At 39.0% G+C, this 13,790-nt stretch overlaps 1 protein-coding gene across 1 annotated transcript; it reads right to left on the minus strand.

Annotated features, from left to right (window-relative positions):
* Positions 1 to 1,340: 1,340 nt before the first annotated feature.
* On the minus strand, positions 1,341 to 8,012 carry LOC114363702 (U1 small nuclear ribonucleoprotein 70 kDa-like; the record flags this gene model as incomplete). The annotated part of the gene is made up of 6 exons (XM_028319501.1): positions 7,952 to 8,012; positions 4,111 to 4,348; positions 3,278 to 3,421; positions 2,588 to 2,665; positions 2,069 to 2,155; positions 1,341 to 1,525 (listed from the first exon to the last, which is right to left on the minus strand). Coding segments are annotated over exons 1-6 (793 nt in total), but the record flags the coding sequence as incomplete, so codon positions are not given.
* Between the last annotated feature and the right edge of the window lie 5,778 nt (positions 8,013 to 13,790).

The raw sequence follows: 13,790 nt of genomic DNA on the forward strand, positions 1-13,790 counted from the left end.
ATTTTTTTTAATTACTCGCAATATTCAGGACATCTACATAACCCGTCCCATAGTCGGGTCTTTTACCTTAATAATTTTTCAAAACAAAATTGGTAGTACGTAAGTTAGTATCTACTGTACTTGCCACTTGGATACCTTGGTGATAAATACTAAAATGAACTTTGAAACTCTGAATCCATAATATTATCACCATGAAATGCACTATAGTCATTACTAACTATAGCCCGACCAGGAACATAAAAACCCTCGCCATGTTGCGGAAAACTAATGGTACTAATTTCTTTTAATGGCTACAGTAACTGAAAACTTCATCGACATGTCATCTTGCATGTCATTTTAAACTGTCTATTGCGGTCAAAGTGTAAACAAACTTTATTTTATATGTGTGCAATTGATTTTGTGAATTAAATTGCTAAAATCTTTTTATAGTCGTGAAAGAAAAGTGGTTCACAATGTGTTAAAGTATTTGTCGAAGAGAAATACTAAGGGTTCGGCAATATTTTCATTGAATAATGTTTCCGACAAAGGTTGTCAACTTGACTGACATGTTTATCGTATAGTACAGTCCACTATGAAAATTAGCTGTGGTTTGTTTCAACTACCTATTTTAAAGTTTTTTGTCACTTACAGCGCAGCGCAGAAACAGCGCGGAAACTCCCGAATGCACATTCGGTTTCGGTCGTAGTTTCGGCAAGTTTGCCGCCGAAAACGAAACTAAACCGAAACTCGTGTTTTTACCGAAACTCAACCGAAAACGAAACCGAATAAGCTACCCATCCTTATTGCTCGCGCGTAATTATATTGCTGTCGCGACTGTGCGACGGGCGCCCGCAGTGAGTGTGCGAGCGCGACAGCAACATAATCGCGCGAGCGATAAGGATGGGTAGCTTGGGGTCATTGGACAAAATTCTACGTGCTCACGGACCAGGCTTTAGTATAGTCTAAAACAGGGGTCTCCTAACTACGGCCCGCCATCAATCCGGCCCGCGACAGCTTAAGACCCAAATATGCCACCTGTTAGTGGGTAGCTGCAATAGAAAATACCTAGAACAGTACATAGTAACACTACTCGACACTCGATGTCGTTACGTGTCACAATACACAATCAATAGTAATTTAAATGTTTGCATAGGTGGGCAAACATGCCGAAAGAATTATTATGGCCCCAAGACTTCAAAGTTTGGAGACCCATGGTCTAAAAAAATAATTTCTAGAAGCGCAGTCGCAGTATCACTACCGTCCCGTAGCAAACGCGACATGAGTTGCGCTTCTAGAAATTGTATGAAAACTAGTTGTTCCGCCCCAGTGGCGCCATTATAATGCTTCCTCACGCCTCATACTTATTGGCACACGGTGATATGACGAAACTATAATAAGGATAGCAAACCAACGGCACACAACATTAAAGAGACATGCATTTGAAAATAACTTACCCATTTTTTCCATAACTTCTAATTTCTTGTTGACTTTGTACGATGACGGGCGGTAATCGCCAGACGGCGGGGAACCTCGCCTCTCCCCACTGCTAAAAATAAAGTAATACTGTATTACATACAATAAAATTAATTTCATGGCTACCATAGTATAATTGATATTAGGACAGTGATCTTCGTATTAAACTAAATTACTTAAGTCTAATGTTTGTATTATTTCTTTCTTGAGATGGCAGGATGTACGAGCAAGTACATAGCATATAAGTTGTTCAGTAAATCTGCTGACATAGCGCCTGCGCGCGCGACCTACTTTCTGTTCATTTTACTTCATTTTTATAACTTACTTACAATTCAGTGCAATAAACGCTCTCTACGGAATCGGACACAGTTTTAATTACCACATCCCGTGACGTAGATAAAACTACAATTACAACTAACATCAACACTGTAGAGGCACACAAGACACACAGCCCCTACAACCATGCTCTATGCTGGATAATGGTTTGGTATATTGTCCCAAAGATTAACGTAACCTGGGACTATTTCAATACATCTTAAAGGTTTGCGATGATGCAAAATTCATTGTCATGAGAAGAGAACTTCATTTCTCTTAGAGAAGTCTACGAATGCATTACCTGGAGGTAGATGGTGGCGGAAAAGCCGCGCCGCGGGAGCGCTCTCTAGACCGGGACCGCTCGCGTCTGTCAGGATGCCTGTGGGACCTGGGAACAACATAAACGCCTTGCAGTTAGTCTGTGTAATCTTTTAAAAAATAGTTCCGTTAACCCTACAATGCTTGCGTGTTCACCACAATAGTCCAACAGGGGTGGGTTTCGAACCCGCGTTCCTCGGATCTCGAGGTCAGTCGGACCCATTAATTTTATTGGAATATAGTCGCTCTCAATTTTTACTTGTTTCCCACCATATAAGAAAGAAATCAATTATTGTTCTTTTTTCTTGTATTTCAAATTGAAATAAATATGTAGTTGTGGCAGAAATAAATACTCACCATAAGATGAATAGGAATGCGTACGGAACAAATAAACACACAATAAATTATCTTGCATTAGAAAATAATTAGTTTTCATCCTATTGCAGACAACAAAATTCAATTATAATAAGTACTATAATAATAAGAAGAACTATGAACTTACCGCGACTCCTCGGAGCGGCGGCCGTGCCTGTCTCTGTCTCGCTCGCGGTCTCTGTCGCGGCGGTCGCGGTCCACGAACCTGAAGACAAATTAGAATTTTTAAATTCACTCAGCTGAAAGTTTGTAAAATTATAGCATTACGTTTGTTCTTCTAAGGGCCTCTGCTAAAACGCGTGCGGGTGGACGAAGCGCGGATTAATGTAAGGAAATGCACGGGCAACCGCGTGCGCTACTCTTCTAATATTTCGATACTGAACCGCGTGCAAACGCCCGCGCGGGTATTAGCGGAGGCTGTAACAGTTTGATGGAGATAGATTTTTCAGACTGGCAGTATAACCGGTATTTGACAGTGTAAGGTGTGCGTTTTTTCTATTTCTCAGTAAGAAACGGCGGAGTAGAAGCGCGTCAACACTAATGGGCCTCAGTCAGCCACTAGAATCGAGGGCTTCTCTACCGGCTGCGTATCCTATCTATCCTAGATCATCATAGGGATGTTACGGATATGTAGTTTCGGTTATGGATACGGTTACGAATATTGGAATAATATTATACCGGTTTCGGATATTTTTTTATTTCGGATATCCGAAAGTTTCGGTTACGGTTACGGATATCCATAACATCCCTGCTTTAAAGGTATTTGCGCCCCCCACTTTGGGAACCAATGGCCTATACCGTTGTACAGTATGCTTACCTGGGCGAGGCCGCGTCCCTCGCGTCGTGGGGCCGGCGCTCGACCGGCGGTGGCTCGCCGCCGAAGGGCCGCAGCTCCATCAGCGCCGGCGGCCGCTCGCCTAACAACCCGCGCCGGCCACTGCGAGGGCCGTTCTTGTCGCATCTACACAATATGAATGTTTGAGACTTGTGAACACATTAGTAAATTAGCGTAAAATATCAATTACGGTAGAAATTCGAAGCAGACTACACGCAGCAGTGCAGGTAACGAATTGGTTTCAAATCAATGTATTATACCTTATAAGACGTATCACCACAGAGTATCGCTAGCAACGGTAGCCAATAAATCAGCTTGACACTATTTTTTTGGGACATCCTGTATAAATACATAGAAACCAATATTATGTCGCCTGCTGCAGTGTGTAGTCAGCTTTGAACTTGAGCCTTTACCACAAGCTTTTGCTCAACATTTTTTGAACAGTCGACGACACAAAGATAAGCACTAAAGCTGTTGTCATATGCGCTATTTTGTAGACATGAGGTGTTAAGCTGCCGCGAAACAAACACAGTTTAGTGTACCAGCCGCTATAACAATCTTGTCTGCAAACCTTTTGTTGGCAATCAATTATTTACAATTTTTTTTAAGATTATTAGTAATTTGTATTGCACAAAGTTAGCCCCTCGTGGTAAGCTTGTGTTACGAGTGGGCTCACCTCAATAGTAAAGCGGCGTTGGGATTCGAACCCGCGTTCCTCGGATCTTGAGTCGGCCAGTCCGACCCCTTCACCATTCGGCTATTGTTTATTCTATTGTACAGTAGACTTTTGATCAAGATATAAAACCAAAATATACCTGTCTTTACGCGGCGAGCGTCTCTCACGCTCCTTGTCTTTACGCGACTCGCCGCGCTCCTTGCGGTCAGGCCTGCGGTCGCGGTCGGGCCTGCGGTCACGACTGTCAGCCTGAGGAGACAAATCGCACCTGTCGGGCCGCTCGTCCCGGCGGTCGCCGCGCCCGTCCCGCCGCGGCGACTCGCGGCGGCGGCGGTCGCTGTCGCGGTCGCGGGTGCGGTCGCGGTCGCGGCTGTCATCTGGGGAGAATGAGTTTTGTTAATTTCTTTGAAGAATAAATTAAGCAGGCAGGGTTCCAACGCTTCGTTTGCTGAGTTATTAAAATACTTATGCATAAAGGTTACAAATCATCAAACTGCTGAACCTATAGTGCTGAAATTCGGCACATATCTGTGCCTATCTAGGCATCCGTTATAAAAAGATGTTTACAACATTCATCTCTGTAGGGATAATAAAATACCTACATAAAACCGTAAGGGAGATGCTACACGGTGCATTGCATCGCCGCACCGCAAACATTTTGCAGCATCACTGTATTAGTGTCCGACCGAAACTAGTTTTACGACCGAAACCGAAACCGAAAACGAATTTCGGCAACGGTGTCTATTTCGGCCGAAACCGAAACCGAAACCGAAACTTTCTTACAAGGCTCATATTTTAAGGGAAAAATAAAGAAAACGTTATTATAATCAGTCAGTCTTTATTGTTTTCTCTTTAAATTGCATTATTTAAAGAGAATTGAACATATAAAGCACCTTTTTACTCTAAAATGTATCAAATTATGTATTAAAAAAGAAAAAGAAGGATTTATAGTCTAGATTTTTTTTAATTACTCGCAATATTCAGGACATCTACATAACCCGTCCCATAGTCGGGTCTTTTACCTTAATAATTTTTCAAAACAAAATTGGTAGTACGTAAGTTAGTATCTACTGTACTTGCCACTTGGATACCTTGGTGATAAATACTAAAATGAACTTTGAAACTCTGAATCCATAATATTATCACCATGAAATGCACTATAGTCATTACTAACTATAGCCCGACCAGGAACATAAAAACCCTCGCCATGTTGCGGAAAACTAATGGTACTAATTTCTTTTAATGGCTACAGTAACTGAAAACTTCATCGACATGTCATCTTGCATGTCATTTTAAACTGTCTATTGCGGTCAAAGTGTAAACAAACTTTATTTTAAATGTGCGCAATTGATTTTGTGAATTAAATTGCTAAAATCTTTTTATAGTCGTGAAAGAAAAGTGGTTCACAATGTGTTAAAGTATTTGTCGAAGAGAAATACTAAGGGTTCGGCAATATTTTCATTGAATAATGTTTCCGACAAAGGTTGTCAACTTGACTGACATGTTTATCGTATAGTACAGTCCACTATGAAAATTAGCTGTGGTTTGTTTCAACTACCTATTTTAAAGTTTTTTGTCACTTACAGCGCAGCGCAGAAACAGCGCGGAAACTCCCGAATGCACATTCGGTTTCGGTCGTAGTTTCGGCAAGTTTGCCGCCGAAAACGAAACTAAACCGAAACTCGTGTTTTTACCGAAACTCAACCGAAAACGAAACCGAAACCGAACATTCGGTCGGACACTATGATGAATGTATCTGTTACTATAAACTCGTAATATTTATTAGAGGCAGTCTAAGTTGGCCTTACTACTTGGTATCCACAAACATTACTATGAGGTCTCACAATGCGCGTGAACGCACAGGGTGACACGTACCAATCACAGAGCTATTCAAGGTTGTGGGTTCGATTTGCTGTTTCACTTAAGCAAGCATCGTTTGTGAATACGGGCGTAAGTTTCTATTTGACAATATGATTATTTATTATGCTATTTTTATGGCACGTCGGATAAGCTCGGTCCCGAACACGTTCAAACGTGTGACATGTTTTGTGCTCTTTGTAAGTGCCTATACATGTATTTTCTTTGAAATATGAATACCCTCTTTGAATGCTGCACAATAAACCGGAACGAAATATGTTTTGGGAAAGTACGTGACCATTATGCCCACTTTGGACTCGTTGAGAAGGTTCCGTGATGTATTTGTTGTACCGTAACATTTAATACAAAAGTTCATTTACACTATGTTTTAAGCCATCAGGTCCAACAATCATTTTAAAAGAAATGTTATACATAGTATCTCGGAATCTCGAAGTTATCATACGCAGTCCGATTTTGTAGTTGTATTATTCCAAGTTAAAGTCACAATTCTTTTGATTTGCATGGACTATTAAAAATAGTGCTTACAAATCCTCAAATATTAAAAATAAAATAAAAAAAACAAAAATAAAAGACTAATAAAAAAAATTAAGTTTTGCGGAGCCTTCACATATCTCATAATCTTTTTGCCCTACCAGCGCTTTGAGACAAACATTTGGCACGTATTATGGGGTCTATTCGTATGTCATATGCAAATAAATAACCAAATAACTATGTCATCCGGTTGTTCTTAGAGTATGTAACCAACCATCATATTATGTAGTTCTAACTGTCCTGATTTTTTCAATACTGTATAACATGTACTAAAACAACGAATTTTTGTATGGAAAAATCACCTAGCTATATTACAGTCTCGCAGCTTTCTAAAATAATTAAATCCAGATTCATTTACTAACTAAATTGCCAGTAGGCAAGTAACGGACGGAATCTCTATTTCAATCTAGACTGCATTGTTAGATTACAGTTTCAATAACAATTAAAGCCGACGTTCACTTTTTAGTGAGGAACTAATAATTAATTTATTCTGATTTGAATTAGTCTTTCATAGATCAAAACCTTTTGTCCAGTCTAATTTAACCCTGAAAGTTATTGACACAGAGCAATTGCGATCGTAGTCTATCACTACAGACGATGGATTGTTAGTATTTAATGTTACATCTTTATAAAAATACACAAAAAGAAGTGATTCAAAATGAATTCACTTCAAAAGTTCTGAAGCACGAGCGTATTTTTTGACATACAGTAATAGGTACTCGTACCTAGTTCAAAATAAAATGTACCCCGTTGGGATTCGAATATAAACACCAATAATAGTTAAGTGTAGGTATAATAATGACTAGGTACCTACCTAGTTTCATTTTTTATAAGCTCTTCATTACATTAGTTCGATAACTAACATGTTGGCAGAGAGAGCGCCACGGTGAGGTGTAGATGACAGCACGTCTACCTAAACCCCAGCACCTTATCTACATATGATAAGTGCTATTTTGCAAAAAATACATACGTAGGCTGATCTGCCGTCGACTCTACATTTAGTGGAAATAATGGGTAAAAGGCTGAACGGTTATTTTTATGACTGAGCTTGCATGCCCGGCCTAGCTTTTGGTCACGATTTGAAAATAGCGATTTCGACAAAAACATTTTGATTGTCCTACTTAAATAATGATTAAATAAAAAGCAAGTAGTTTAAACATTTCAATCTTCGTGATACTGTGGATTGAGAAGCTTGAGTCCGATTGGGAGTAACATTTTTTTCAGTTTTGTTTAAAACGATGGCGCTTAAGATAATTAGGCGGTAGGTATTTGAAATTTGAACTAAAAACATATAATTTCAATCGGGATAACGTTCACCAGCAATTTTTATCCGGTAAATTCAAATTCAAATTCAAATTCAAATTCATTTATTTGCACAGGAACATGGTACAATACAGATGTCAGATAAAAACAATCAGGTTCAACATTAATTAATTATTCTTATGTATTTGAGTATGATGATCCATTATCTTTTTAACTAAAGAGCGGAGTTTTTTATGACAAGCTTAAAATAGTATTTATCGAAATAAAACGTGAAACGCACTACAATAATTTCATGTTAAAACTCGTACAAGTTCTGTGACCTCGGTCAATAGTTTTTAGCATGCCGGTAACAGCTCGTTGCAGAGGCATTGCGCTATGCTGCGTCGGCACGCGTGATATGACATGACCACACAACCTGTGACAGGAAAACCATGGTGTATTTTTCTTCTTCTCTATTCTATGGCTTATACGATCTATCTAAATATAAATGTAAGCCAGCCATAAGCTTCTGACATGGCTCTATCAGATTGGCTTAATGCTTGTACATTCTTCTTCAGATGATCAGGTTAATTCAAGCCACTATGCTCTATCGAAACTGGGCAACAATATTTTGGTACCTACATAGTGATTAACCACTATGTGTGCCTTAGCTGGGATTCGAACTTGAAACAGTCGAGTGATAGTCTACGCCACTATGGCTACATTATGGTGACGCGGACGTGCAATTATGGAAGTAGGAGTGTCACAACCATGGAACACCAATGTCCGTTAATTGCGTTCAGGGGCGTGCAATGCATAATAATATAGGTTCGCACATACTGCCTGCACATTGTTTACTTGGCAAATGTTTGTTTATTGAAAAATAAAATTTAGTCATTTGAACATTTGAAAATTATTGTAACTGTCTAGTAGTTTCAAAATTGTAACTGCCAATCCTACCTCAAAATCAAATCAATGCTCGCCTTGGAAGCACAGGACTTGAACTGCGTAGGAAGTTCTCAAATGTTCTATTTACAAGTGGGCCAACTCCGTTAGGCTACGAGTACATCCGAATTTCAGCTACGTCGTATGTAGTCCAATACATAGTAAGCTGTAGATTCTTTAGGAAATGCAGCATCGGAAATGTGTGCCAATAATCTCGTTACTACCACGAGCAAGATGTGAAAAGTGTACGGCTCAGAAAAAGCCAAGCAGCATCGACAACTCTGCTAAAAGCATGGAAATGACATTAAGAAAGCCCCGCTTTTGAGAAGTAATAAAATAAAACAATCCCAGAATACAGCTACGCAGTAAAATTTACGATCGTCTCTCCAACACGCATTTCTTTTATGTTAGACTAGCGGCCGCCCGCGACTTCGTACGCGTGGATCCCGTTTTACCCCCTTCATCTATCTTACGTGGTTTAGATTTTTTCATACAAATGTTTTTTCCCGCTAACTTCCGTTCCCGTGGGAATTTTGCAATATCCTGTTGTAACTAAGCTTTAAGTTTACTAAGGTACCTGCATACCAAATTTCAAGCATCTAACTTAAGCGGTTTAGATTTTTCATACAAAAGGATTTTCCCGCTAATTCCCGTTCCCGTGAGAATTCCTAAGTATACTATAACCTGCCCAGGAGTATGAAGAATAATTGTACCAAGTTTCGTTAAAATCTGTCGAGCAGTTTTTGTTTCTATTAGGGACAGACAGACAGACAGACAAAAATTTTACTGATTGCATTTTTGGCATCACTATCGATCACTAATCACCCCCTGATAGTTATTTTGAAAATATATTTCGTGTACAGAATTGACCTCTCTACAGATTTCTTATAAGTATAGATGGTAATTGGCGACAACTTATGTGCAGGCGCAGAGGCGATCCATTACATGTCAAGATTGTTTTATTACGCGTTATAACAAACCTCAGCATCCGTGTTTGAGTGAATGGAGATGTAGTGACAGATAAGGATGAAACTAAGGCTTGAATTTGTTTTGCAATTGTACTGATTCTGTGCCTGTTATACGACTATTTTTCGAGTTTATTCTGCACATATTTCCATGAGCACCATGGGCAGGTTAGAACTAATGCAAACGCATAAACTTCCCCAACCCGTCTGGCCAGCGTGGGGAGTATATGACATATCCTCTATTTGCCTTTTTGAATTAGAGAGGGTAGTGCTCTTGCAGTGGAGACAAATTCACCTGATGAGGAAACGCAATGTATGTTACTTACTTAAATAATACATTTTTGGACCAAATACTCGAATTTTAAGTAACGTCAAAATCCAGTGAGATAATGCATCTGCTTGAGCAACATTTTTGCCTCAATTGTTGTTTGGTGTCAAAAAATGCATTCAAGAATCACGTTGCAAATGCAATCTTCAAGTAACACCTAATGAATTTCGTTAATATGGTACGAGTATGTCGTTGATGTTTGTGATTGTTTGGGTATGGGTTGACTAGATCTTTGTAAACTTATAATATGAATTTTGTGTCTATTCTATAGGTATTATTATTGAATACTCATAGCTAGGTACTTTACATACACCGATACCTCAAGATTGTTATCTTTACTGTCAAGTTACAGTTACAGATCACAGGCCTATAGATTTACGACAGAGAAAGTACTAAATTAACAAAAAAAGTGCAAATTTTAAAAACCTGCTCGAAAACCTGTTATTGAAAGTTTTTCGTGCGTTCTGACAATTTGGATTTGAATCTTTGGCACTATAAAGACTATGTGACTTGCAAATTTTGAGAAACCATGAATCTACGGCTGATTGGAAGTGTTGATAAGGATAAAATTAATTTGCTAATAGAGAATGAAACTGATAATTGGTAAAATTTAAGGTGTGACTTTAGTATTACTTTTTCTATTGGTCTTCAAGTTGAAATTCGCTCGTTGAACACTGAGGGATGTTGGAGCCTTGGTATTGTTTAGAAGTGGCCGCTAATTGCAGTCACAAAATAACATATCTAAGTAAATTATAAATAACTTGAAAATAATAAACTGCCTAAGGCGGGAATCGAACCCACGCACGACCTTTCGCTTGCCGGGCGAGTGCTCTTCCATCTGAGCTACTTAGGCTGGGTTGCACCATGTTACTTTAACTTTGACAAACGTCAAAATTCTGTCAAACTTCATACAAAAAACACCGGTCATTGTTATAGTTACGGTTAAAATAAGATGGTGCACTCAGCCTTAAACACTGGACTCCCGCCTTAGGCAGTTCGATTTCTTCATGTTATTTATAATTTAGTTTGAGAAGGGACTCTAATCGCTAAGATAAATAAATTTAATATCTAAGTAATTCTTGATTACTGACTTGACTATAAATTATATTCGTAACATTGATACAATCAATTTTTATCCACCCGTTTCAATTGTCTTTGCTTCTTGTAGAGCCAATAAAGTTTACATTCAAAGTACTGCTGAATTATTCATGGCCGATAGATTTGTACAGATAGCACGTCAAGCTTAACACTAGGGTCTTATGTATTTGTAATAGAAGCGATTTCGAAACGAAAATGTATAGCCTGATGTGCTGTCGTTTGTACCTAAAATCTTGTTATATAAAACGAAGTTTATTTAAGGCTAGCGTGTCACGCCTCGGTGCGGCTTCATGCCTAGGTCTCAGGTCGCCTGGGCCGTAGCACGACGAGAACAGCCACCTCTTGACCTCGTATAGTAGTGAGATACTAAAATAATGTGTCTCAAAACGAACTACAAAATAAATACATGTTCTTACGAGCATTGCTAATTAAAACTAAGCTAATTTCTTTGCCAATAATTATTGGTGGGTAAAAGAAAATATAATAATTATGTATTTTAAATTTTAATTAGGAATCGCGCTCAGAATCAACGTTCGCAATTATAATTTAAATTACCGTCTTGACACGTAAACATTTATTACATTACTTATGCTTAGGCAGAGTTGCACCAACTAACTGTGACAATAACCGATGTTTTTTGTATGGAGTTTGAGAGATTTCTGGTGTTTGTTTTTAGAGTAAGATGGTGCAACTCAGAGTTAGCTGATCTCAGATGTGCTATCCAAACCCAAGGCCGAGCCACAACGATAGGTCTCCGCGACAGCCCAAGGCCCACGCGGCACGGAAGGGTGTTTCGCCCTCTGGGCTGCCGGTCGATGAAGTAAAGATTTGCCAGAAAATACTGTCTACTTGGTAGCCAGGATCTACAACTTGACCGCCAATAAAAACCCAACCAGTGAAGGCCAAGTGTGTCCCGGGGGAAAGTTAAACTGTCATTGGACCCGCTTGTCTACTTGATACTGAAATGCGACATTCACAAACATTACTATGAGGTCTCACAGTGCGCGTGGACGCACAGGGTGACACACGAACCAATCACAGAGCTCTATTCAACGCTGTGCGTTCGATTTGCTGCTTCACTTAAGCAAGCATCGTTTGTGAATACGAGTGTTAGAGATTTGCTAGAAAACGTTTGGGTATTCAATTACCTACTGATTTATATGTAAGCATGTTAATAATTACAATAGCTGGTTTATGTGCTATAAAATGAATTTGGTGGTGGGTATAGATAGAGCAAAATAGAATAGCATAGATTGCTGTTTCTATTTGTAAGAATGTTTGTACGAGTATGTACAAGGTGGTAGAAAAGTTTTTCACTATTTGAAAAAAGAGGTCAGAGAAAAATAATTAAACACACCCGGAAACGTCAATTAAGCAGGGTAAATTGCCAGTCATCAGACAGTTAAGGGATATTATAGTCTAGTAATTTATTGAATTAAAAATATATTTCTATTTCAATACTAAGGAGTGTTTGTCCAATGACTGTGCCCCGATTACGCTAATTTTTAACGTCTACAATACATCGCGCTTATTCTCCAGTTGCGCTCCGTTTTTAATTCCAGCTGAGGTGCAAATTCGGTATCACCGTAATGGACGTACTTTCCTAGTATTTTCATTGTCACATGAGATATTTAGCTTTACGTTTACGTCTATGCTTCCTTTCAACTAGGTGTCATAACGACACCGCGATACGGATTTGTCAAAACAGCTGATGTTCGTTCGGCGTCCGGGCACGTTGAAGATGGAAATTTTTAGCGTAATCGGGGCCCTGGTCGGCGTCCAATGGAAGTTTGCCCTAGTGATATGTATCTGAACGTCTGGTGATATAATTGAAGCCGTCTAACTTCGCTCGACATATTAAAGAGCCATTGTGGAAAATTCCACGAATGTATTGCGGAATCGTCTCCTAATTACGAGACTTATTGTTTCAATGGACAGCAAGTTGTTCCGCTTTCAAGCCGTGCTCATTAGGATGGGAACTTGAGTGTAAAACCATTTTGCGGGAGTCTCACTCAATTGGAGGAGAAAATTCTAGAAAAACCATCTCTTATTACTTTTCAGGATCATTTATAAAGTGACCGATTTTCATTAACTTTGGTATAAAAATAGATTGAGCCTTCAAAATAGATTAGCTTCGTTTTATGACAAAAAAATAAGGATTTTGATGAAGTCAAATAAGGGAAAGAGAGTTGGCATCATTTAACGAGACGAAAATTCTTAAATTATGGTTTGGTAACTGAGGGGATTTCATTATTATGTATATCCATAATAGATATTATATACAAACAAATAACTCTGAAATGTAATCAGTACTATTAATTAAGCTCTGAAAGCCTTTTTTTTCTAAGCCAAGCCTAAAAAGAGAAAGGTTTCGTGCGAAGCTGAGACACGCAGATACATGGGGACTGGGGAGATGAGAAGGTCGTTGACAGACAGACACATTTAATTTTGTTAATGATTTTTTAAATAAAGTCTTGCATTACAACATTAAGACAATGTCAGAAAACCAATTATAGGTGAACTTAAGCTTCGGCCAAACCAACGCGTGCAGCTCGCATCGGTAATGGCGATGACGATTGACGATCCAATGACAGGACGCGTTGCAAAACTCATCGCTACAAATTCATACTGATCGTCATCGCCATCGCGCACGCAGGCTGCACGCGTTGGTTTGGCTTAACGTTTACATGTGTTCTGTATGCGTGCCATGTGTTGTTGTGCAATTATTGTATTTTTTTTTGTGTGAAATTACTTCTCGTATGTTAATAGAGTGAAAGTGTTGAGCATATCGATGTATGAAGATAGTTTTCACCATTTATTTGGGTAAATGAA

The sequence above is a fragment of the Ostrinia furnacalis genome, unplaced genomic scaffold (genome assembly GCF_004193835.3).
Source record: "Ostrinia furnacalis isolate ACB-3 unplaced genomic scaffold, ASM419383v2 OfSCF7233, whole genome shotgun sequence".
Classification (NCBI taxonomy): domain Eukaryota; kingdom Metazoa; phylum Arthropoda; class Insecta; order Lepidoptera; family Crambidae; genus Ostrinia; species Ostrinia furnacalis.